The sequence below is a fragment of the Triturus cristatus genome, chromosome 4_1 (genome assembly GCF_964204655.1).
Source record: "Triturus cristatus chromosome 4_1, aTriCri1.1, whole genome shotgun sequence".
NCBI classification, from domain to species: Eukaryota; Metazoa; Chordata; class Amphibia; order Caudata; family Salamandridae; genus Triturus; species Triturus cristatus.
Genome location: NC_140585.1, coordinates 981,855,754 through 981,882,487, shown reverse-complemented (window position 1 = coordinate 981,882,487; position 26,734 = coordinate 981,855,754). Strand labels below are relative to the sequence as shown.

At 49.5% G+C, this 26,734-nt stretch overlaps 1 protein-coding gene across 3 annotated transcripts in view; it reads left to right on the top strand.

Moving 5' to 3' along the window:
* Positions 1–26,734, top strand: part of LTA4H (leukotriene A4 hydrolase) — a 322,194-nt gene that overhangs the window by 168,464 nt on the left and 126,996 nt on the right. For all 3 annotated transcript variants that reach the window (XM_085653897.1, XM_085653898.1, XM_085653896.1), the window contains exon 12: positions 21,894–22,038. In XM_085653897.1, coding sequence (XP_085510023.1) covers positions 21,894–22,038 — 145 coding nt within the window. The remainder of the gene's footprint in view (positions 1–21,893; positions 22,039–26,734) is intronic.

The window sequence follows — 26,734 nt, the reverse complement described above, 5'->3', positions numbered from 1 at the left end:
ATTGGCAAAGTCAATAGCTCTGGCTAAAGGGTTATATGGCCCCAAAGGTGAGGCCTATTGGCTATGCCAATGCTTGTTGACTATCTTTTTGAGACTTTTTTGTTTTCTGTTAGCTGTCTACTCTGCACGTAGGAATGCCTGGTTTCAAGTCTTGTGGGGCCTGCCGTCGCAATATGTCGGTGGCGGACCCCCACAACGTCTCTCTACTTCCCGAAGAGCGACCATGACTCCCGGTCCTGTATGGACTGTCTGGCCATGGCCCGAAGGCCTTGCGGGAGCAGCACCGGAAGCTGTTTCAGTCCGTCACTCGTCCCTGCACCGCTCACGGTCCAGGGGTGCTCCTGGGAACGCTCGCGGGGCCATCATCTTCATTGTTCCTCGGGCTCCAAGTCTTCACTCTTGGATTCGGGTAAGAGACGACACAAGATGAAGTCGAAGAAGCGTTATCGCTCTCCGACGTCCCCTCGTCGGTCCCCGGATGCAGACGAGGGGGATGGGGGGATGCTCCTTCGGAGCCCGGGAGTCCCGCGCCCTACCCACCTTACCCGGGTCCGTCGGCGACTCCCGCTCAGGTACAAGAATTTCTTGCCACCTTGTACTGCCTGTGTGGGCCTCGGGCTCCTGCCGGCGCATCCTCAGACCTCGCGGTCCCGTGTCAGGATCCAGTCGGGCTGGCGGTTCCGGCGCTGCAGGATCCTACGCCGCTGGCTCCGGCCACAGAGCCACAAGGTTCCGCGCTGCCGACTCCAGCGCCGCCCTCTGCTCTGCCTCCGGTGCCGCAGTGGGTGCCACTTGTTCCACCCCGCCCAGGTTCTCGGACACTGCTGTCCCTACCTGGGATCTGCACTGGGACGCGGTGCCGGTTCGGCCCCGTCCGGCGCCATTCCTCGGGCTGTTTGTTCCTTCCCTGGTCCCTGCCCTGCTGCCGCAGCCTGTCCCACATACGGCAGAGGTGGAGGATGACTGGGAGGGGTCCGAGGACCCTCTTGCTCATCAGTGTGACTCTAAGCAGGACTGGGCGGATGAGTTCGAGGAGGCCGGCGGTCTCGATCTCTCCTCTGACCCTGGGTTTACATCTCCTCTGCCTACCATGGAGGTGGGCGCCTTGTACACAATGGTGCTTCGTCGGGACACTGAGGTCCTCCACCTTTATCTCCCTACGGTGGCCCTAAAGACTAATCTCCTCACTGAGGTGCTCCAGACGGTGTCCACTTCGTCGGAGCCCCTGCTGCCATTTAACGACACCCTCACTGACTTCTTGCTGGGCACTTGGTTGCGGCCTGCCATGGGGGCCCCGGTGGATAAGAGCGTCGCCAGGCGTCATCGCCCGGCGCGGGGTGACCCTGCCTTTCTGACCACTCATCCTACGCCCGAGAGCCTGCTCATCCAAGCTTTGATGTCCCAGAGTGCATTTCCCAAGGCTCCGCCAGATTAGGAGCAGTTCGGCAAGCGGTTGTTTTCTTCAGCCAGCTTAGGGCTGTGGTTGGTGAACACCGCTTGCCTCTTGGGCCGCTATATCCACGCGGTGTGGGATGCCGTTGCGCAGGTGTGTCCTCAGTGTCCTGAAGAGGCCCAAGCTGTGCTGTCTCGAGCTGTTGCTGAGGGTAAGGATGCGTTTAAGTTCGCCATTCGGTGTGGTTTGGACACCGCGGACTCACTAGGTAGAGCCATTTCTATGACTGTGGTGCTTCATCGCCACGCCTGGTTGAGATTTACCGGGTTCTCCCCAGATGTACAAAGCTCCCTCATGGACATGCCCTTTGATGGCACCCGTCTGTTTGGCGATAAGGCCGACAATGCGCTGGAGCGTTTTAAGGACTCGCGAGCTACGTCTAAGTCCTTAGGTCTTTCCACGAAAAGCCCAGCCACTTCTGGTTTTCGTTCCTTTCGTGGCCAAGGCAGGGGCGCCCAGGCACGTTCCTTCAGCAAGCCTGTACAGAACCAGCGTCGGCACGGCCGCAGACTCCGCAGGGGCGGGTCTGGGAATCAGCGTTGGGGGTCAGACCGCCTGCGCTGCTTCTACCTCCAAACCTTCCTAATCTGAGCTTTGGGGGGCTCCCCACACCAGTGGGTGGCAGGATCCGCCATCACCTCCCCCACTGGCACACTATCCCACCGGACAAGTGGGAGTTGCAGATAATCGGCAGGGGCTACTCCCTTCCCTTTCAATCCACCCCACCTGCCATGCCACCTCAGTACCACCGCATGTCAGGGAACACTTTGCAACTCTCCAGCAGAAAGTCACGACCCTCTTGGCCAAGGGGGCCATTGAGTGCGTTCCTGGGCCAGAAGTAGGGTGTGGTTGTTCCCACTACTTTCTGGTCCCCAAAAAGGACAAGGGGGGTTTGTGCCCCATCTTGGACCTCGGGAACGTCAACCGCTTCCTCTGGAAGGAGAAGTTCAAGATGTTGACTCTGGCTCAGGTCTTGGCTGCCCTCGACCCTGGAGACTGGATGGTAGGTGTTGGACCTGCAGGACGCATATTTTCACATCCCCGTCCTGCCGGCCCACCGGCGTTACCTGCAGTTCACGGTAGGCCAGGAGCATTTCCAGTTTGCAGTGCTCCCCTTCGGCCTTACCAGTGCCCCTCGGGTGTTCACGAAGGTGATGGCGATGGTCACAGTTCACCTGCGCAGGTCAGGGGTGTCAGTCTTCTCTTACCTCGACGACTGGTTGCTGAAGGCGGGCTCGCCCCAGGCAGTCGTCGACCACCTTCAGGCTACGGCCGACCTCGTGCATTTGCTGGGGTTCTCGGTCAACGTGCCAAAGTCGCACCAGAGTCCCTCTCAGAAGCTCCCCTTTATCGGAGTGGTTCTGGACTCTACGCTGTTTCTGGTTTATCCACCCGAACAGGGAGTCCGGGATATTCATGTTCTGATTCCGATCTTTCAGCCTCTATCCCGGGTTTCAGTCAGGATGACCCTCCAGCTCCTGGACCTGATGGCCTCCTGCATCCTGCTGGTGCCACATACTAGATGGCATATGCGGGCTCTGCAGTGAGACCTGAAGTACCAGTGGGCGCAGCATCTGGGGTTCCTGTCCGATCATGTCCAGATCTCATGGGCACTGCACGACCATTGCAGTGGTGGCTCACGAGTCGCGATTGGGTCAATGGCAGATCCCTCTCCCTTCCCCAACCGGAGCACACAGTGGTGATGGGTGCATCCCTCCTGGGATGGGGAGGCCACTTGGGAGAGGCGAAGATCAGAGAACTCTGGTGGTCTCCGGCGGAGTGCCGGCTCCATATCCATCTTTTGGAGCTTCGGGCGATCCGACTTGCACTGAAGGCATTTCTTCCCTCTGTCCGGGGAAGTGTGGTGTAGTGTTCACGGACAACACCACCGCCATGTGGTATTGCAACAAACTGGGCGGCGTGGGGTCCTGGACCCTATGTTAGGAGGCTCTGCGCCTCTGGACATGGCTGGAACATCAAGGCATTACCTTGGTGGTTCAACACCTGGCAGGTTCTCTAAACGCTGGGGCGGACGAACTCAGCCGCCGGTGCTTGATGGATCACGAATGGCATCTGAACTCTGACGTGGTGCAAGGTCTTTCAGCAGTGGGGAGAGCCTTGGTTAGATCTATTCGCCACTGAAGAGAACGCGCAAAGTCATCAGTTCTGTGCGTTGGAATTTCCAAGGCTGCACTCACTAGGCGATGCTTTTCGTCGCGAGTGGAGCTGCGGTCTATTGTACGCCTTTCTGCCTATTACACTTCTGTCCAGAGTGCTGAAGAAGATTCTGCGCGACTGGGCCAAAGTCATCCTTATGGCTCCCGATTGGGCCGAAGATACTGGTATTCAGAGCTACTCAGCATGGCGATCGATCCCTCGATCTGACTGCCTCTTTGGGAGGATCTTCTGTCGCAGCAGCGGGGGACGGTCCTCCACCCGAACCTGTCCAGGTTCGATCTTCCTCCCGAAGTCTGTGATGTCATTAAGGCAGCCAGGCGTCCCTCCACTAAAACGGTATACGCCTGCAGGTGGAACAAATTTGTGGCATGGTGTACAGCAAAGGCTGAGGATCCCCTCTGCCCCTCTTTCTGAGGTCCTTCTGTTCCTCCTTTCTTTGGCCCAGCAGGGCTCTGCTCTGGGCACTATCAAAGGTTACCTTTTGGCCATCTCTGCCTTTCTACAGCTTCCAGATCAGCCTTCTCTTTTTAAGTCCCCAGTTGTTAACCGTTTCTTGAAAGGCATTACGCACACATTTCCTCCTGTGCCGTTCATAATGCCTCAATCGGACTTAAACCTTGTCTTGACATATCTGATGTGCGCTCCCTTCGAGCCCCTTCATATCTGTCCTTTGCGTCTTCTCACTCTAAAGACTACTTTCTTGGTAGCTATCACCTCTGCCAGAAGAGTGAGCTCCAGGCTCTTGCTTCCAAACCTCCCTTCTTTTCTGTTCATCCAGACAAGGTGATTTTAAGGACTGGTCCATCTTTCTTGCCAAAGGTGGTCACGCCCTTCCACATCAGGCAGACCATCACTTTGCCCACCTTCTTTCCGCCTCTGCATCCTTGAAAAGAGGGAGAGGTTCCACCGTCTGGACCCAAAACGTGCTCTCTCGTTCGATCTGAAGTGCACACAGCAGTTCCGGGTGGATGACCAACTCTTTGTTGGCTACGTGGGCGCCAAAAGAGGTCTGCCCTTGCACAAACAAACCATCTCTCGGTGGGTTGTTCTGTGCATAAAAGCATGTTACTCGTTGGCCTAGAAGGAGCCTCCTGTGGGGCTGCTTGCCCATTCTACCAGGGCAACAGCAGTCACTACTGCCTTGGGACGCGGCGTTCCCTTGCAGGACATTTGTCGGGTACCTACGTGGGCTTCGTTGCACACGTTTACCAAGCATTAAGGCCTTGACAGTCCAGTCCGGAGAGACGGCTTCTTTGGCTGCTCTGTTCTCCGTTACTTTCTGGTGTAATCTTGTTCGCAGACCCACCACCAGGGTTTGTATTGCTGGGGTATCTATTCTAAGGTAAGGAATCTATCACCGTGTCTTTCTGATGCACAAGTTACTACTTGTGTAACGATATATCTGTAAGACATTAGTTAGTGATAGATTTCCTTACCGCCCCACCCATCCTCCCCGTTCTGCGTACTGATTCTAGGTTTAAGGTCATCCCTTTCAGGGCCCTAGTTTCATGGCACCAGTGGTCCGTTTCTTGCATGGCTCTGTGTTCCTGGCGCGGAAAGTAGTGTACAGAACTGATGTCTGCGTGGGTGGCGGCTAAGTAGTCTCCGTGACGTCTCATACGATGCCAGCGATGGACGCGGAGCCGCACGACGCCACCTACTGACGCGCAGGGGTACTGCTAATAAACTTTCAGGATCCAGTCTGACACCTGGGGATATTCTAATGTAAATAATCTATCCCTAATGTCTCTTACTGATATATCGCTACGCAAGTATTAACTTGTGCATTAGGTTAATGTGAGAATAGATAAAGTTATTTGCAATGAAAATAGTCATTGCACTTTGACAAATTTTTGATAGAGCAAAAAATGAGTTTTGGAAGTGATTTTATTCTATATAAATCCAAAGTGCGTTCATTATAATTTTCAGGGTACTTTAGGTCTGGTGTTAGCCATGACTGTCATTCCCCCCCCCCCCCCCCCCCCCCCAAGGCAAGGCAAGAAAACAATATATACACAGACTTTGCACATCACTTGCCAGGATTAGACCAACTTCCTATAACACAATTACCTGCTAGAAAGGAATTCACCCATCCTTCTACAACAGAATACTAGGCCAAGAAGAGTCCACACCTCCTGCTACAAGGAAAAGACTAATTGGTATATCTGGGATGTATTTATTAGTAAATAGCACCACACAGTAAGCCAAATGCACCTAACATAGCAGACTCTAATATATCAATAGTATGATTGAAACACAGTCAATGCAAATATATATATGTAGAAATATGTATGGATATAAGAATCAGAAATAAGAAGGAAAGGAGAGAATCAGTAAAGAATCAAGAGACACCTCACCTAATGCTCCATCATTTCACCCCACTTTGTTCAAGGGGAGTCCATTGCTTGAACCGGGCGAAAGCTCAGAGGTAACACCACTTTCCGTGACAACACGTCTGTTCCACGGATGAACTCCCACCAGGCCAGTGTAGACTCCCCGTTTTAATACACATTCAAAGATAGCAAAGCTTCTAGCAAGCTCTGCCCCTAGTTCTCATGAGGCCGTACCAGCTTGCTCCAAGGTCACAGCAATGGTTGATCAGGCCCTTGCTATGGCTATGAGTCAAACAATGTACATTCCTCTGATAAACAGTTCTCTCTAGTTAGAAAAATGCGAAAAACAGGAGAGAGCAGAACATGCCCTCTTCTTCGTGCAGGCACAGAGTTAGTTAAGCCATGCACACAAAGGCCCAAAGCAAGATTGTCATCCACACAACTTACAAGCACCACTGTGCACACAGAAAAGTTTGAAGCAAGGTAAAGTCAGAAGGCAGAATGACATTAGACCACGTCAAAGTCAATAGGTCAATCATAATTCACCTAACCCAAATAACATTATACACTTAATCCCTCCGTATACAACATTGAGCACATGTGTGCACCACCACCCACAAGAGTGCACCTCAACATCCCATACCTTCTATTCTTGGAAAGACTATTCCGCTAAAAGGCAGAAGAAAAGCAGGCATATGCAAACCCATCCTACATTAAGGCTAAGGTAACATAACACACTTAAGTCAATACAAAATGGTGGTGGTTGAGGGTCATCATAGGGTGTCGGACCACAAAAGTGGCTCATTCACTACACCAATTTACCTACTTTTTTGTTTATTTACGCCTGGAAGCTGTAGATTTTTAGTCCGACATTCTACCAGACCCTTCCTGTCACTTAGTGTTCCATATCTGTGTGAGCATTGTTGGCAGCCATCTTGAAAGTTGCCTTTCTAAACCATTCCAAAATTGCTGCTTGTTCATCTGCATACATGTGCATGATTGTGGACGTAGAGACTGCGATCTTTTATTTATTTTTCTTATACTTTAGCACACAAACCCATGTACACCCACAGGAAAGAAGCCAGTATTGGCAGACATTAGTAAGGCAGCAAACCTATACCTACATGCTTTTGATAGAACTTGTTTGATTTTTGATTAGAGCTTATTGCAGACTGAAGATACAGCTACTAGGGGTTTCTGAGCCTTCTGTATCTAGACTGTGCTGAGTTTATTTATGCATTATTGTCCCCAATAGCGAAGCTCTGGTTTACCTTTACCTTTTTAGAAGGAAGAAGTCCTGACTGATAGATGCTAAATAACTAGCATCTAAATTTACAGAGGGTCCTAAAATGTAGTGCTGCTCCTTACTGGGTACCACCTTTTGATATTGAGGATTCATGGCCTAATTACTCAAAGGTACTGTTCGAGGCATATGAGCTGCAGATTGTACACTTAGCATAGATCGCCATCTGGTGTTGGGCCCGGATGTTTGCAGTTTGTTTTTCTTCTTGGACAGTCTTTGGAAGTCACGAGTTTGGTGACTCCTCCTTCGGTCCGTACTGCGCATGGGCTTCGGCTCCATCCTCAGATTGTTTTTTTCCGCCATCGGGCTCGGATGTGATACTTCGTGCTCCGGCTTCGAACTTCTACGGTTCCAGCCTCGACGGAAAATCCTCGATTCTTCGAGTTCCTTCATCATCTTCATCTCTCGAAGCGGCACTTTCTCCATCCCGTACATCGACACCGGCCTTCGGGCCCTCCGCGACTCCGGTCCCAGCCGATGGAAAGGACTCCGTTCAAAAAGTGCCCAAAATGTGGGTCTAAATTTCCCCACACCGACCTCCATCAGGTGTGTAATCTTTGCCTCTCTCCGGAACACGAGGCCAGAGACTGCCCCGCCTGCAAGTCTTTTCGATCGAAGAAGACCATCCGAGATCGAAGAGCTCGACGCACCATGGCGCACTCATCCTCTGCAGCTCCACCGGACATCTTTGGAGACGACGCCGAAGCTTCGGGGCAAACACACACCGAGCAGGAGGAAGACGTCGTCAGCGCTTCCGAGGCCGACGACTCCGACGTGGAGGACATTACACCAGCGCAGCGGGCAGTGAGTAATATGCCCCCTCCTACCCCCACGCCGAAAACCAAAGAGACTCGGGTTACTCCCTCGCCTGCCGGCCTGGGCAAAACCAAAACTTCGATCACCCCACCTTCGGGCCCGGTGTCGAAGCTCCCAAAGTCTCATGGCAGCTCGGGATCGAGCCAGCCGACACCCGGTGCCGAAAAACAGCATCCGGCACCGAAGACTGCAAAATCCAGCTCGACTCCGAAACCACCGGTGCCGAAGCCTGGACACTCGGTGCCGACCAAACACAAACACAAATCTGTCGGCACCGATGCTCCGGCGCCGAAACATCATTCGACGCCGAAACACCCGGAGACCTCAAAAAAGCATGGCGCACACAGACCATCGAAACCCCCGGTTCCGTAATCACCGGTGCCGACAGACGACTCGACACCATTGGCTCTGTTTACACCAGACCCTTTACAAAAGACTTTGTCCAAAGATCCAAAGACTGGGCTTTTGACTTTAACTACCAAGAAAAGACGCCTTGATGCTCCGGCTCCTCCTCCTCCACCCAAAAGGAAGGACTCTGCTACTTCTCCCCTCAGAGTGCCCTCCCCACTACCGCCTCCCCTACCCCCTCCACCTCCTCCACCACCTCCACCTCACAGGTCTCCGCCACCTGTACCTCACTACGATCCGACCCCATCCCCAGATCCGGATGATGGGGATCCGGACAATTACCCGGCGGACGCCCCAATGGATCCCACTCCACCAGGGACCCCAGATCCATGGGAGGATTACAATAACCCTGATGTTCGAGGCATGTGGGCTGCTGAATTCATATCTGTGCATAGATCGCCGCCTAGTGTTGGGTCCGGATGTTTGCACGTTGTTGTCCTGGAAGAGTCTTCGAAGTATCCTTGGATAGGTGACTCCTCCCCTGGACTACAGTGCGCATGGGCATCCTCTCCATCCTCAGATTGTTTTTTTCCGCCATTGGGTTCGGATGTGCTATCTTAGCTCAAGTTAGGAAAAAATTTTGTCGAGGCCACAAGGCCTTTAGTTCGCGTCGGTACTGTTTATCGATCGGTTTTCGATACTCTGTTAGTTTACTAACTTTCAGCACCGACTTTGTTCGCATTTACCTGTCCATCAACTACTTCGACGATGGAATCGAGGACGCCATTCAAAAGGTGTCCGGTATGTAATGCGAAGTACCCATCGACGTCCATCCGGTGTGCAACAAATGCCTTTCGCCGGACCACGACGAGTCGACATGTATGGCCTGTGCCCGGTTCCGTTCAAAGAAGACTCTGCGGAATCGTCGAGCGGCGAGGCTCGAAGCGCAGCACGCGGCACCGGCCCCAGCTGACATCTTCGACGACGCGGACGACGTCGAAGAAGTAGAAGTCTTACCCTCCAGTCCCGTTTCCGACCAAGAACCCGGATCGGACGAGGCCGACGAGTCACTCTTCCACAGAGGTGAAGACGACACCGAGGTAGGAGACGACGAGGAGGCCTTAGGGGCCGAAGAGAGTAGCTCCGATGATGAACAAGGCCTACCTGTTCAAACCGAGAATTCACCAGTGCCACAGACTATGGCTCCGGTCGAGGGATCGCCTTCGGGCCTTACCCGAGACCTATCACGCAGTCCTTCGGCCCCGCCCTCGGGCCCGGCCTCGGACGTTCAGCGGCAGCCATTACCGCTTAAGCCAGCTGGTTTCCCTTCCACGAAACCGAAACCGAAAGCTGCTCAGGTTCCTACGAAACCAAAACTGAAAGTGGCGCTAGTCGGATCGAGGCCTTCAACACCTTCGACGCCGGCGCACCGTGTCGGCACCGACCGCACCAAGGGGGACTTCGGTGCCGAACTCGAGACGGGCGACATGGGAGTCGACAAACGGAAGAAGGCCATCGGCGCCGAAAAACCTGCTCGGTTACCGGCGTCGACGCCACCGACACAGAGGGCCGTCCCGCCTGCTACGCCTCGCAGCACTCCCTCGACGACACCGAAACCTCACGTGTCGAAGACGTCGACGGTGATCTCCGCACCTCGGCTCGATGCACCACGGGCGCAGAAGATATCTGCAGCCGCCTCGACGACCCTGGCGGGGGCCACGACCTCTAAGGCGCCCCGAGTACGGCCTGGCGCAATGCCAGGCTGCAAAACCAAGGCTGCCCTCCAGGACCAGTCGGGTTCGATCGATCCAGCGGTTTCGTCGGTGCCGACCAGCATTACCTTCGGCTTGCCTCCATCCACAATCCCGAAGGCGTTTCAACTCAGGACACAGGCCACCAAAACTGCGGTTACGCCTGTCGAGCCGTCTCCGTCACGCGTCATCGACGCCGACACTGGCAGGATGATTCTCCACGACCGAAGGATAACTTCGGAACCGCCATTGGAACCTTTCAGGATCCCGCTAAAGAGGAAGCTGCCTGTGGACACAGAACCTCTCCTGTATGAACCCTTTCATTCACCCTACCAGGATCCACACCGGGCCTCCCCCACACGCTCCGACACGGATGCATTGGAGGACTACATGGGTGAACAAGTCCCCTACCATGTGGACACGGACCCTGATGACCAGCAGGACCCTGACCAAACTTGGGGCGACCCTGCAGACCCCAGTGCACCTCTTGATGCACAGGACCCACAACTATATGGGGCAAAAACGTCACCCACAGATACTGCGGCGTTCAACGCTCTGATTGAACGGGCGGCGAACAACCATGATGTACAGCTTCACTCTGATATCATCGAAGATGACTTTCTAATGGACACCTTTGCATCCTCAGAAAGACATGTAAAGACTCTGCCAATGTTGAAGGGGGTCCTTAAGCCAGCCACTGACATTTTCAGGGAACCCACCAGGGCACGAGTGATAAACCCCAGGATCGATAAGAAATACAGATCAGCACCTGGGGATCCTACTTACATCAGAGGACAATTACCACTCGACTCCATCGTTGTGGCGAATGCCCGCAAGAGGGCACACTCGCAGACAACGGGTGACGCTCCTCCCCCGGACAAGGAGTCCAAGGTGCTGGAGACCTCCGGCAAGCGAGTTGCCGCACAAGCTGCAAGCATATGGCGCATAGCTAACACTCAAGCGCTCCTCGCTCGCTACGATAGGGCGCACTATGACACAATGGAGCAACTCCTTCAACACCTCCCTGACCCCTACAAAGAAGGTGCAGAAATCCTTATCAGAGAGGGACAGCTACTCACAAATGCTGCCATCAAATGTGCACTAGACGCTGCTGACACGGCTGCCAGGGCCATCAACACTAGCGTCATCCTACGACGTCACGCCTGGCTACGTATCTCAGGATTCAAGCCTGAGGTACAAAACAATATCCTTAATCAGCCCGTCAACCCCGACTTTTTGTTCGGGCCTGAGGTTGACGCCACCCTCGAGAAGATAAAAAAGGACACGGACACTGCAAAGTCCATGGGCGCCCTACAAACTCAGTCCTTTCGGAGCGGCTCCTTTCGTCGCCCCGGAAACAAGGGAGCAGGCAGAGGACAGGGGTCACAACAAACATATAACAAGGGTAATACGCAGACCACCTACGATAAGAACACCCGAGGTGGCTATCGTGGCTCCAGTACCAAGGGCAGAGGACGTGGCTACGGCAACACCAGGTCCTCCCCCAAGAACAAGCAGTGACGCCCTCTCCCTTCCTCCCGACCACATAACACCTGTCGGGGGAAGGCTACAACGGTTCCTGTCCACGTGGAACTCCATCACCACGGACAGGTGGGTCAAAGATATTATAAAATACGGTTACTGTCTGGAGTTAACTTCCACTCCACCCACAATACCACCAAGAAACCGTCCTATGTCCTCAGAGCACTTGACGCTCTTACAGCAAGAGGTAGAAAGTATGCTTCTAAAAGGCGCTATCGAGGTCGTACCCGTCCACGAGCGGGGCACGGGGGTTTACTCCCTCTACTTCTTAATTCCAAAAAAGGACGGGTCGCTCAGGCCTATATTAGACCTGAGACCCCTGAACCAGTACATTCTTTCGGAGCACTTTCACATGCTCACTCTACAGCAAGTCCTTCCGCTTCTCCAGCAGGGAGACTTCCTAGCATCACTGGACCTCAAGGATGCGTATTTTCACATACCCATCCACCCCTCACACAAAAAATACCTCAGGTTCACTGTTCAGGGGCAGCACTATCAGTTCAAAGTCCTTCCCTTCGGCGTGACAACAGCGCCCAGGGTTTTCACAAAGTGCCTAGCTACGGTGGCGGCACATTTACGGAGACAGCACATACACGTCTACCCCTACCTAGACGACTGGCTCGTTCAAGCGAGATCAGCCCAGCAATGTGCAAGCCACGTGTCCCGTACCATTCACCTTCTTCACAGTCTGGGATTCTCACTAAATTACCCAAAGTCTCATCTCCAGCCCGCACACGTACAACAGTACCTAGGTGCGACTATAGACACTCTGGCGGCCACAGCTCAGCCAAATTTAGTGAGGATCAACGGCATACACGCGCTGATCTCCAAGTTCAGGTGCCTAGCACGTCAGTGGAATCAGGCTCAAGGACAGTTGAAAGACCTAGTGTTGGTGAGCGGTCGGGCATACAACTCTCTGCATTGGTGGAATCCACAAAACCTTTGCAAGGGCCGACCGTTCCAAGAGCCTGTTCCACAAATAGTACTGACAGCGGACGCGTCTCTCCAGGGATGGGGAGCTCATGTACTCCACTACACAGTGCAGGGACTATGGACGACACAACAGAAGAAGATGCACATCAACCTTCTGGAACTGATGGCAATCTTCCTGGCCATGAAGGCTTTCAAAGTACATCTGTGCAACAAGGTCGTGTTGATCCGGACGGACAACATGACCGCAATGTACTACATACAGAAGCAGGGAGGGACACACTCTCCACAGTTGTCTCATCTGGCTCAGAGCATGTGGAAGTGGGCCATTCAGAGGAACATGTTCCTCATGGCGGAACACCTCCCCGGCAAGGACAACCAGATGGCGGATCTGCTCAGCAGACACAGCCACCAGATGCACGAGTGGGAGTTACACCCATCGGTACTCCAACCGTACTTCCAGCAGTGGGGTCACCCAGAAATAGACCTATTCGCGACAAGCGAAAACGCAAAATGCCAAAGCTTCGCCGCCAGATTCCCACACCCGCAGTCGCAGGGCAATGCGATATGGATGAACTGGTCCGGCAAATTTGCGTACGCTTTTCCTCCAGCACCGTTGATACCGCTGGTGGCTCGCAAACTCCGACAACACTCCCTGACACTCGTCCTAGTTGCTCCCACGTGGGCACGCCAGCCGTGGTACACCACCTTCCTCGAACTTTCCGTGGTACCGCATCAAAGGCTGCGGATCAAACCCGCGCATTTGACGCAGAACCATGGAGAGGTTCAGCACCCAGATCCGCAACAGCTGAACCTGGCGATCTGGCTCCTGAAGTCCTAGAGTTTGGCTATCTCAATCTGCCACCTGACTGTATGGACATCATCAAGGAGGCCAGGAGACCCACTACAAGAGCTTGCTATGCAGCCAAATGGAAACGGTTCGTCATTTATTGCGGTAATAATGACATTAACCCGCTGGACGCATCCATCCACAACATCATATGTTACCTCTTACACCTATACCGATGCAATCTGGCGTACACCTCTATACGGGTCCATTTGACCGCAATATCAGCCTATCTGCAAACCAGGCAGCACCTCTCTCTCTTCAGAGTGCCTGCCATCAAAGCATTCTTGGAAGGACTCAAACGAGTCATTCCACCTAGTCACCCACCGGCTCCAATGTGGAACCTCAACTTGGTCCTCACACGCCTGATGGGTCCACCCTTTGAACCTCTACACTCATGCGAGATTCAATTCCTTACCTGGAAAGTAGCCTTCCTGGTAGCGATCACTTCCCTAAGAAGAGTTAGTGAACTCCAGGCACTAACCGTTCAAGAGCCATTTATTCAGGTTCACGCCAACAGGGTCGTACTACGTACCAACCCCAAATTCATGCCCAAGGTAATATCGCAGTTCCACATGAACCAGACTATTGAACTGCCCGTTTTCTTCCAAAACCCACAAACTGTTGCAGAGAGGGCATTACATACACTAGATGTACGGAGGGCCCTCATGTACTACATCGACAGGACTAAACCCTTCAGGAAGACAAAACAACTGTTCGTTGCCTTTGCCCCACACCACAAAGGTAACGCCATCTCCAAAGCAGGGATAGCCAGATGGATAGTTAAGTGTATTCAAATCTGTTATCAAAAGGCAAAACGCACATTAACTATTCCACCACGAGCCCACTCAACACGCAAGTTGGGGGCTTCCATGGCCTTCCTAGGAAACATTCCCCTGCATGATATATGCAGAGCAGCCACATGGTCCACTACACACACATTTACAAAACACTATTGCGTAGATGTGCAGTCAAAACAGCAGGCAGCTGTAGGACAGGCTGTTCTCAAAACACTTTTTCAGACCGCTGCAGCTGGCACGGGTAGCCGCCGCCAATAGAGGGCACTGCTATGTATTCTATGCACAGATATGAATTCAGCAGCCCACATGCCTCGAACTGAATATGCTACTTACCAGTATGCATCTGTTCTTGGCATGTAGGGCTGCTGACATTCATATCGCCCTCCCTCCTCCCCGGCGCCTGTCGCAGCTGCAGCTCTCAGAATTATTGCAAGCATGGTCATCACTTTCTGTATCTACTCCATCACTGCCACAATGGCGAAAAACAATCTGAGGATGGAGAGGATGCCCATGCGCACTGTAGTCCAGGGGAGGAGTCACCTATCCAAGGATACTTCGAAGACTCTTCCAGGACAACAACGTGCAAACATCCGGACCCAACACTAGGCGGCGATCTATGCACAGATATGAATGTCAGCAGCCCTACATGCCAAGAACAGATGCATACTGGTAAGTAGCATATTCAATACCCAATGTACCTCAGGACGACTTATACCCATCAAGACCGTCTCCTCCAGAGGACTCCTTAGGGTTTCACCATTTAGTGCAGAGAGCAGCACACTACCATGGGGTGGACATGCACAGTGAACCAGTAGAAGAAGACTTCCTACTGGATACATTTGATATACAAGACAAATCCACTTCCATTTTACCCATGCTTAAGGGTGTCACCAAGCACGCTACAGAGGTGTTCAAAGACCCTGTCAGAGCCAGAGTACTGAACCCTAGAATAGAGAAGAAGTATAAGGCGGCACCCACAGACCCTGCTTACATCAAGGGCCCTGCTCCCCTAGATTCCCTAGTTGTCTCCACAGCTAGAAAGCGGGCTAACTCCCAATCCTCAGGAGATGCCCCACCGCCAGACAAAGAATCTAAACTTCTGGACGCGTCTGGTAAACGCACCGCCTCCCAAGCTGCAAACATGTGGCGCATTGCAAACACACAAGCACTGCTTGCGCGATATGATAGAGCACACTATGACGAACTAGAGGCTCTTATGCAGCACCTTCCAGAAAAATACAAGCACAAGGCTCATGACCTGATACAGGAGGGTAAACTAATTACAAACACCTCCATTAAGTGTGCCCTCGATGCAGCCGACACTGCTTCTAGGGCCATAAATACCAGTGTCCTGCTTCGTCGCCACGCCTGGCTCAGGATCTCAGGTTTCAAGCCTGAAGTCCAGGCATCCATACTCAATCACCCCTTTGACCAGGAAACACTCTTTGGGCCAAAGGTAGACGAAGCGCTCGAAGATGAAGAAAGACACAGACACAGCAAAGTCTATGGGGGCACTCCAAACACAAGCCTCCAAACGTTCCTTTCGACGCTCGTCCTTTCGTGGCACAGGCAGAGGCTCCTCCACCGATAACGCCTCTACCTCCTACAAGTCCCCTCCTCAAAATACCTTTTCAAAGGGCAATCAGAGAGGTGGTTACAGGGGTAACAACAATAAGGGCAGGGGCAAAACCAACAACACCCGTTCTGCCACCCCCCCCCGCACAATGACTCCCCTCCGCTCCCCCCAGACCATTCCACTCCGGTCGGGGGCAGACTACAAAACTTTATCCACGTATGGGAGTCCATAACATCGGACAAATGGGTAACCCAAATCATTCGGTCAGGGTACTGTCTCGAACTAACATCTACCCCACCCAATATCCCACCAAGGCACCGTCCAATGTCTCAAGAACATTCCACACTGCTCAAACAAGAGGTACTCTCACTCCTCCAAAAACACGCTATAGAGCAGGTCCCCGTCAATCAACAAAATCTAGGGGTCTACTCCCTATATTTCTTAATACCAAAGAAAGACGGGACCCTCAGACCCATTCTCGACCTCCGGCCTCTAAATGCCTACATACACTCAGACCATTTTCACATGGTCACCCTACAGCAAGTCCTCCTACTCCTCTGCCAGGGAGACTTTCTCACAACCTTGGATCTGAAAGACGCATACTTTCACATTCCAATACACCCCTCTCACAGGAAATACCTCAGGTTCGTGGTGGACGGGCAACATTACCAATTCACGGTTCTCCCCTTCGGGGTCACCACCGCACCGCGGGTGTTTACCAAATGCCTAGCAGTAGTAGCAGCACACCTCAGACGTCAACACATTCACGTCTTCCCTTACCTGGACGACTGGCTGATAAAAGCCGCGTCCTACGACCAATGTGTGCAGCATACAAACAGCACCATCCAACTGCTCCACCAGCTAGGCTTCACGGTGAACTACCAAAAGTCCCACCTCATACCATCTCACACAAAGCAATATCTCGGGGCCACTATAGACACCTCCAAGGGTATTGCCTATCCAAACTCAGCCAGAATCACAAGCATTCAAGCCTTACGCAAAACATTCCTTCCTCAACACTCTCTTCCAGCAAGAGTGTTTATGAAGCTCATAGGAATGATGGCGTCTTGCATCTTCATAGTGCCCCATGCAAGACTCCACATGCGTCCACTTCAAGAGTGCCTAGCACAACAGTGGAAACAGGCCCAGGGTCAGCTGACGGATCTGGTGTTGGTGGACGGCCGCACACATCACTCTCTGCAGTGGTGGAACACCACAAACCTTTCCAAAGGGCGGCCGTTCCTGGACCCGGTTCCTCAGGTGATTCTAACAGCGGACGCATCGCTCTCCGGCTGGGGAGCGCACCTCCTACACCTCACCATGCAAGGTCTATGGACGCCACAGCAAAAATCGCTCCACATCAACCACCTGGAGCTCTTGGCGATCTTTCTAGCCCTAAAATCTTTCCAAAAACAGATTTCGGGCAAAGCAGTCCTCATTCGCACAGACAATATGACTGCGATGTATTATATACAAAAACAGGGGGGGACACACTCTCCCCAGCTCTCCCGCTTAGCCCAGAGCATATGGAGATGGGCAATTCCCCAAAACATCTTTCTCCTGGCACAGCACGTTCCAGGCGTACAAAACACCATGGCAGATCTGCTCAGCAGACAAACACAACAACTACACGAATGGGAACTGCATCCACAAGTTCTTCACCCATTCTTCCAACAGTGGGGGCATCCTCAGATAGACCTCTTCGCCACCCACGAAAACAAAAAATGCCCAAGCTTCGCCGCCAGATACCCACACCCATTGTCCAAGGGCAATGCGATATGGATGAACTGGTCAGGCAGATTTGCATACGCCTTTCCACCTCTCCCACTAATTCCATTAGTGGTCAGGAAGCTACAACAGCACTCCCTCACACTCATTCTGGTAGCTCCGACGTGGGCCAGGCAGCCGTGGTACACCACGCTACTACAACTGTCAGTGGTACCACATCAAAAATTGCATCTATCCCCATGCCTCCTAACCCAGAACCATGGAGAAATCAGGCACCCGGACCCAGCTCAGCTCAACCTGGCGATCTGGCTCCTGAAATCCTAGAATTCGGATACCTTAACCTTCCCCCTGATTGCATGAACATCATCATGGAAGCCAGACGTCCTACCACTAGAGCATGCTATGCCGCAAAGTGGAAAAGATTTGTAATTTACTGCCGTAACAATACAATCAACCCTCTAGATGCATCCATACAGCACATAATATGCTATCTGCTCCATCTTCACAGGTGTAACCTGGCATATTCATCCATACGCCTACACCTAGCAGCGATCGCTGCCTATCTACAAAACAGGCAGCATTTATCACTCTTCAGAGTGCCCGCTATTAAAGCCTTCATGGAAGGCCTTAAACGAGTAATTCCTCCCCGGGCACCACCTTCCCCTGTATGGAATCTAAATTTGGTTCTTACACGTCTAATGGGTCCGCCCTTCGAACCAATGCACAAATGTGAGCTACAGTTTCTCACCTGGAAAACAGCTTTCCTTGTAGCTATCACTTCCCTTAGAAGGGTTGGTGAAATACAAGCGTTCACCATACAGGAACCCTACATACAAAGGCATCACAGCAAGGTCATACTTCGCACAAATCCGAAGTTTCTGCCCAAAGTCATTTCCCCCTTCCACCTCAATCAATCAGTGGAATTACCTGTCTTCTTTTCGCAACCCCAATCTGTTGCAGAAAGGGCCTTACACACGCTTGATGTAAAAAGGGCGTTACTATACTACATACAAAGAACGCAACCCTTCAGGAAGACTAAACAATTGTTCGTTTCCTTCTCTCCACCACATAAAGGCAACCCCATTTCAAAATCAGGGATAGCTAGGTGGATTGTAAAATGCATACAAATTTGCTATCAAAAGGCAAAGAGAACATTATCTGTTCCCCCTAAAGCCCACTCTACAAGAAAGTTAGGGGCTTCTATGGCTTTTCTAGGGAATATACCCTTAGATGACATCTGCAAGGCAGCCACATGGTCTACACCGCACACCTTCACAAAACACTACTGTGTAGATGTGCATTCCAAGCAGCAAGCTAGGATGGGCCAGGCTGTACTAAAGACACTTTTTCAAACAGCTGCAACGGATACCGGTGGTCGCCGCTAGGGTTGGGTACTGCTATATAATCTATGCTAAGTGTACAATCTGCAGCTCATATGCCTCGAACGGAATATGCTACTTACCAGTATGCATCTGTTCTTGGCATGTAGAGCTGCAGAGTTGTACACGCCCACCCGCCTCCCCGGCTACCTGTATCCGTTCCAGTACATCTTATTTAGATACAACACATGGGTTTCTCACTGTTATTACTACGCTCCATCATTTCCCTGTTGGCGAAAAACAATCTGAGGATGGAGCCGAAGCCCATGCGCAGTACGGACCGAAGGAGGAGTCACCAAACTCGTGACTTCCAAAGACTGTCCAAGAAGAAAAACAAACTGCAAACATCCGGGCCCAACACCAGATGGCGATCTATGCTAAGTGTACAACTCTGCAGCTCTACATGCCAAGAACAGATGCATACTGGTAAGTAGCATATTCCTTCTAATTCACATAATAGTAAGCAAATACAAGCAAAAGAATAGGAGATGTTTAAGGAGGTTTTGTGCATGTGATCTGATGCCGTACCCACCTCCGCTAAGTAACTATTTTCTTGATGGGGGAATGACATTAGGAAGCTCAGTATTGTGTGATGTGTTCTTTTTTGAGACCCAAAACTGATTATTCCCTAGCCTCTGCTCTTTCATAGATTTTCAGTTAACCTTCTCCTCATGATTGTTCTACTTTGTATACTGAGCCTTTTTCCTAATGAAATGCACGTTTTAACAAAATGTTAAATGTCCTTCTTAAATCCACACCTCCACCCCAGGAAATACCTTTGTTCTCCCAAACATGGTCATAACACACACAACATGGCCGTAATCTTGTCTTCGGAATTCGTCCTCTTGCCACTGCTCTGACCAGTGTTTTGTGAATCCCAGCAATACATTTCTGTTTTAATCTTTCAACTTCATACTTGCTAGGGGTGCATGGTGCAATTATTAAATATTTGAGGTCTTTGGCATTTTATTAATTTAGTTCATATAACCTTTACTGTCTTTCCAAAATGTTTCAAAATTATTTCTGACTGGCCCTTGTAAGAAAACATGTTGGTGTAAGTAGACTTTTTCGGAGTTCACTTAATATTTAATATTCTGTGCTTCAGCTCATTGAAACTTTATCCGTACTCTATAGGCTGGAGGATGTAAATTATTTCCTTCACCAGTGCTTCATATTCCTTAATTAGTGCTCCGTGCTTGTCGGAGGTCATATTTGCTACTAGAACATACATCCTGCTATTCTATGACTAATCCGGCTCCATCTTTTCAGAAGATTCACACGTATATATTGCAGTCACTAGCCATTTGTAAGGATGCTTGCTGAGTAGAGCATTGAGGCAGAGGAAGAACATGTTTTAATATATTTCTTATTGAAAATTCATCTGGTGTATTTAAAATCCTAATAATTAGTATCAACATTTAAAAGGGAAATAGGCCTGTTTCCAACAATGCGTTGGATAAACTCCGCAAAGTTGAAATCCATGTTTTGAACTCATTACCCTTCTACGAGATGGGCCTCTCTGGTACGGACAAGGGCACTGTATCTTGCCTCATTCATGATCACCACGATTCAGGCTATTGACTTCCACTAAATTGATTGATACCAGAATCGAGCCTAACGTGTTCAAGTTACCTCTACAGAAACCCATAGATCTCATGTGTGGTGACTAAGAGACCTGTTATCTGGGGGGGGGCAGTCCTTGATCATTCTGCCCGTAATTCTTTTGGAATGTATATTTCTAGCCACCGAATATAAAGTCCAAATTGCCTCAAATGTTGTCATATTAGGTATTTCTTAAACGGGCAGTGTTTTTTCTGCACAATCTGACTTTAAGGTCGATAGCCTAGATACTTTAAGAATACAGGCAGACTTGAATATGAGCAATGGTAAATGTTTTAAACGTGCAGTCTTGCACCAATGTCCCTCAAGCATTTGGGCATGTAATTGGTAAAGTAATTTGAATTTTTGGTTTACCAACTTGTGAGCGAGATGGGTGGGAATGGGTTTAAGCCAAGACCTCAAAACTAACAATACCCATCTATTTTGCCAATACCCACAGCAACAAGGTTATTTGAATCACCAAACTCCTGGACGCACAATACTTTTACTCCTTTCTACTTAAATTCTCATTATGCCCTTTTTGTTGATTGTGTAAATGGAACTAGTTTAGTATGACTATTAGCTTTGTGAATTTTGATAAACCTTACTTTTCTTCCCATGTCCTAGGACACATCTGCTTGGGCCAACCACAATTCAAATATTTAACCGTTTAATTATGCTGATATTAAAATGTGTATAATTCCATTTCTTCTACTCTTGTGCTAATTCTGTAATTCGTGTTTGTGCTTAAATGCATGCTGCCTTCTCTTTATCACCTTCCAGGGCTTTTCATTCTCAATACTTTTCCAATAGTGAAAAGAATTGAGTAATTCCTATTGAATGATTTTTCCTTTTTGTGACCATACAATGTTATGAAAAAGTACGCCTTGCCTCTTTCACGTTATAGGTAATATATGACCTGCTATACTAAGTTAAATGATAAACGATATCCTTGGTGTACATTCACCATCTCGTCCTATTTTGTGCTTTGTTTCAGCTTTGGATCCCAAGGGCAACCCTAAGTAAAGTTACCGTATGGCCTTATTTTAATTGGCGCATCATTCGTATGCTTTTGGGCTTTTAATCAAAATACACATGCTGTACCAACACTGCCGGTTATGATGGGCAGTTTAATATTGCATAGTTTTTAACTATATAACAAACGTATACATGAGCCGTCGTAGTGCCTAGGGGCGGGGGTGTTTTGAGGGCAGTGGATTTCTCTAGTTTCAAATGGCTAAGTTGTTTTGAATTACATTCAAGCTGTGTCTGATTTCGAGGTGTGTTTTTATTTTCAATTTTTGCTACAGATAAATACATTTGGAGCTACCAATCCTCTTACTAATTTGATCGTTGCTCTAAAGGATGTCGACCCAGATGCTGCATATTCTTCTGTCCCATATGAGAAAGGGTTTGCTTTACTCTTTTACTTGGAAGAGCTTCTTGGTGGACCAGGTAAGAACTATTCTGATTTATTTAAGTTGTCGGTCTAGCTAGAACAAACTCAAATGAGTAAAATGTTAGTAACTAAGTGTGTTTCCTTATTAAGTTGGCAACTGATTATTAACTTTACATATTAAGCAAGGCAGTCTAAGCTGGTAAAGAACTTACTTTGTTGTGGGTTTAATCAAAGATATGTGCATTGATCATGCCTCCACCCTTTTCTCCTGAGTTGAAATTGGAATGGAAAAAAAAACAATGAGCCTGATGTAAGATTTTGTTGTTGCATTTCGTAATTTGGGACAAATACCAAATCTCAAATTATGAATCGCAAAATATAATTTACCTACCTTTAATTTCTTGAAGTAATGGTTTATTGCCATTGGCAATTCCTAAGCACGAATACACAAACTCAGACTCCGCTATAGTCCCAAATAGCCATTGCTGTAGTAGTAGCCAACGCTGACATCATACATTCCAGGAAATTACTTTAGTTTCAGCTGCAGAGCACGGAGAACATTTCACTGTTAAGATAGGGGAAATGGAAGTCACAATGGCTTCCAAGGAGCCACAAGAGGAGGTTGAGGGAAGGTTTAATGCAAATTTAGTGACCAAACACTGGACATTTTTGCGGAAGATTAGACAACATGACAGACTGTTTGGTAAATCCTGCTTGAATGTCCCTTAGGGTACCAAAACCAAATTTGGGGCAGGATACAGCAAAGAATAAATGCATGACGGAACGTTCTGTGGAAAACATTAGGAAGCAGTTGTATAACCAACTTTCCTTCACCAATATAAATCTGGCAGCAGGGAGACAGGAGGCTGCAGCTACAGGTGGGGGCCAAGTACTGAGCCATTGCTTAACCAACTTACCCCATGGCAGAATTAATTGAATGTGCCTTCTAGCCTGAAATAGTCTCTGAAGTTTCCACCAAACACTTTAGCCTCTGTATTTGATACTCTAAAGTTATTTAAAATGTTAAGTAAATGCATAATATAATTGAATAACAAAATGCCTATAATAAAGGGCTACAGGGATGTTAACAAGTTGATTACAATATTGCTTATAATGTAAACATAATTTAAAAATAAATCACCTTTTATTGTGAATTAAAACCTATATCTGATCTTCATGTTGACCAATGCCGTGCATTACGGTAAATGTAGTCCATGTGTCTCATACCTAAGCTTTTACAAAAACCTAATTTATTTTTTCTTTAGGACCTTCATAGTTGCACAAATGATGTGGTGCTGCCGCCAGGGCGACTGCCTCCGGAATCTGGGGGATCACGGTTCGATCCCCGGCGCCGGCGGCAGATTAGCCCAGCATCATGTGACTCTGGGCAATAGCTTGCTTAATCTTCCCAACGGCCCCCAGCGCCTAGAGACCCTTACGGGTGATTGTTCGCACTTTTCATATGTGGATTATTATTAATATATTTTTTTTTAATAAACAATTTTAAATAATGATGGCGCTTATATAATCGTAACACATACTTAAGTGACACCCTTTTAAAAAAAAATGTATTTAAATTTTCAAAGAAGAAAACGGGAACCGGCAGTCAACACAAAAAGGCCAGCATGACAGTACAGCCGTATAAGCAATATATCAGTTCAATACAGTAGATTACAAAGCATAGTGAATTACATCGGGTGACCAACGCATACATTCCCGCAGACAGTGTATAGATACCAAGACTACAATCAACATTTTTAAACATGTTGAACATGATAATTATAAAATCCATAGGGGGTGCATAGCCGAGAAGGTATAAACAGGCCCATCATACCGACATTATAAGTTCCAGAAAAATATATAATAGCTTCAGCAAGTTAAAACAGTACAGGGGCATATCACACTACTAATCGTCTTCGGTGGGAACAGGTTCAGGAGAGACAGGCTGGCTCTGGGCCCACTCGAGGAACGGTTCCCATATGTTGCGCCTCGAAGTCGAGGGCATAAGTTCCAAAAAATTGCTCAACTGTGTGTCCATACGTGACATCATTCAACCAATCTTGGATTGAGTGTACCATCTTCCGCCCCCAATGAATAGCAACCTGTCTTTTAGCATAAAGTAAGGAGTGCATGCAACTTGCGATGCTTTGGTAGTGTCTTTCACATACCCCAGGAGGCCCAGAGCCGGGGAGCGGACATCCGTTGTGCCAATAATTTGGTTCTCTGCAGTAAAAATCTTTAGCCAATATTCAGCGATCTGTGGGCATTCCCAAGCAACATGTAAAAAAGAGGCAGGAGTAGATCTGCAGCGCCAGCAGCCCTCGTCCTCCCTAAGCTTCATACGGTACAGACTTGTATGCGTCCTGTAATATCTATGCAAATATTTCAAATGTTTTGCATTTGGGTATATAGACGTGTAACAAGCTTCCTGGGGAGGAGGATTTCAATATATTCTTTAAGGCAGGCAGTGATGGAGGAGCCGCAGGAAATCCGTCCCATAGAGCACGGCATGCTGCACGCAGCTTATGGTATAAGAAGAGCTCCGCAAGAAGCCTAAACACATTAGGATATAAGTCTGCAAATGTGTGCAGTTTAATAACATTAGTGAGGCTCTTGCTGATCCCATCCTGAATACAGGGAAGCATGGGATTCCGCGCCAGTATGGAAGGGGTATAAAACCAAGGATGTCAGCCCTCTTCCGCAGCTCTCCCCAGGCCCAACCTAGGGTTCCCGCCAGATCCACATCTCCTCGGGGACGCTGTGAAGTCTGATAGAGTGCAACCCCGAGCGGGACAGGGGCTACCACATCAATCTCAAATGCCACATGGGGCTGCTACGGCGTCGGGTGGACCCAAAATTAAAAAATTGGGCCTGAGCACACAAAGCATATAAGTGCATGTTTGGAGCACCCAGGCCCCTCTGCCGTAGCGGGAGAGTCAGGGGATCCAAAGAAACTCTGGCTTGTCTTCCGGCCCAAACCAGGGAGATCAGCTGCGATCTAAGGATGGTAAAAAATGTTGCGTAAGAGGGATTGGCATGTTGACAAAGGAACTTCGGCAATATGACCATTTTGGCCATTGCTATTTTCCCAGCCATGGACAGAGGTAGTTTGGACCAGAGCTCAACCTTCTCCTCTAGCCAAGTAGTCTCCGTACCATAATTTAGGTTCCATATCTCCTGCATGTCCCGGCTCAGCCACACACCCCAAATATTGGACTGCCTTTGCTTCCCATCTCAAAGGGAATTCAGATGTTGTTTGGGGCGTGCCATCGGTCAATGGAAACACCACTGACTTTGCCCAATTGATTGAAATGCCAGCAAGGCCCCCAAATCGAATAAATTCTCTAAGGACTGGGTCTAAATTCTCTTCAGGGTTTATAATGTACAAGGTCACATCGTCCGCATACAACGATAATAATAAGTAGGCTCCGAGTGCTGAAGCCAATACCCCGGGCTGTATGGTGCTGCCTGATCCGGGTGGCCAAGGGTGCCATAGCAATGGCAAAGAGCAGGGGGAAAGAGGACACCCCTGTCTAGTGCCACGCGTTATGGAGAATGGATCAGAAAGCAAGCCGTTCACCCTAATCAGGGCCATTGGTTAAGTGTATAATAGCCGGATGCGATTTATGAAGAGGGGGCTTAATCCCATACGTGTTAATATGGTAAATGGGGCCATTCAAGCGTATCAAACTCCTTTGTGGCGTCTAAAAAAAAAAAAATAGCGGCGACATGCACCTCTGGATGGAGGTAATGTAGCACGGAGAAAAGTGTTTGCAAATTATGGGAAGTCGACCTCCCAGGGATAAACTCCGATTGGTCTGGAGCGCAATCATGGGAAAAAAAAGGTTGCAATCTATTTGCAAGTAGCTTAACGAAGATTTTGACATCCACGTTAATCAAAGATAGTGGCCTGTAGGAATTGATCTCTGTTTCTGCCTTCCCGGGTTTTAATAGGGTGATAATTATTGCTTCCCTCATGGACTGGGGTAGGACGCCTACCTCCAGAGCTTCCTTGTAGACTGCCAACAGCCTGGGTGCCAGCTCCTCCACATATGTCTTAAAGAACGAGGTAGTCAGGCCAACGGGTCTGGGGGCCTTGTCAAGTGGTAAGCTCTTTATAACCTGGGCTACATCTTCCACCGTGATAGGGAGGTCCATATAATCCCTATGGCCATTATGGAACCAAACCAGTGCAATGGAACTTAAAGAATTGCATACCCTCCGGGCTTGTCTGTGGGTGGTAGTGTAGAGATTAGAATAAAATGTCTAATGCATTCAAGACGTCAGTCTGTCCCCTAATAGCGTCTCCGCTAGCGGTACTGAGTTCGTGTACCAACATGGTGGATCTAGATGGGCGGATCATGCCAGCCAATGTGCAGCCCGGCCTGTCGCCATACCTCCGCGCTTCGGCATATTTACCCAGGAATTTGATCTTGCGTTGGGACTCTTCGACAAATTCCAAAAGTTTAGCTTTCAGAAGTGCAGCCGAAACCGCTAATTTGTAGATTAAACTGGTTTTCAAGATCTTTTATCTGAGCCTCCAAGGAGGCAATGGTACCCCTAATAGCTTTCAATACACCTGCTTGTCTGGCAATACACTAACCTCTAATAACGACTTTAAAGGCCTCCCATAATGAGGCCTCGGTGTCCACCGAGCCAGTGTTAAGAGTAAAGTAGTCTGTAATGTCAGAGCGGATTTCTTACTTGAAAGCCTCATCTAGGAGAGCATGTGGGGGCAAACGCCAAGTAAAG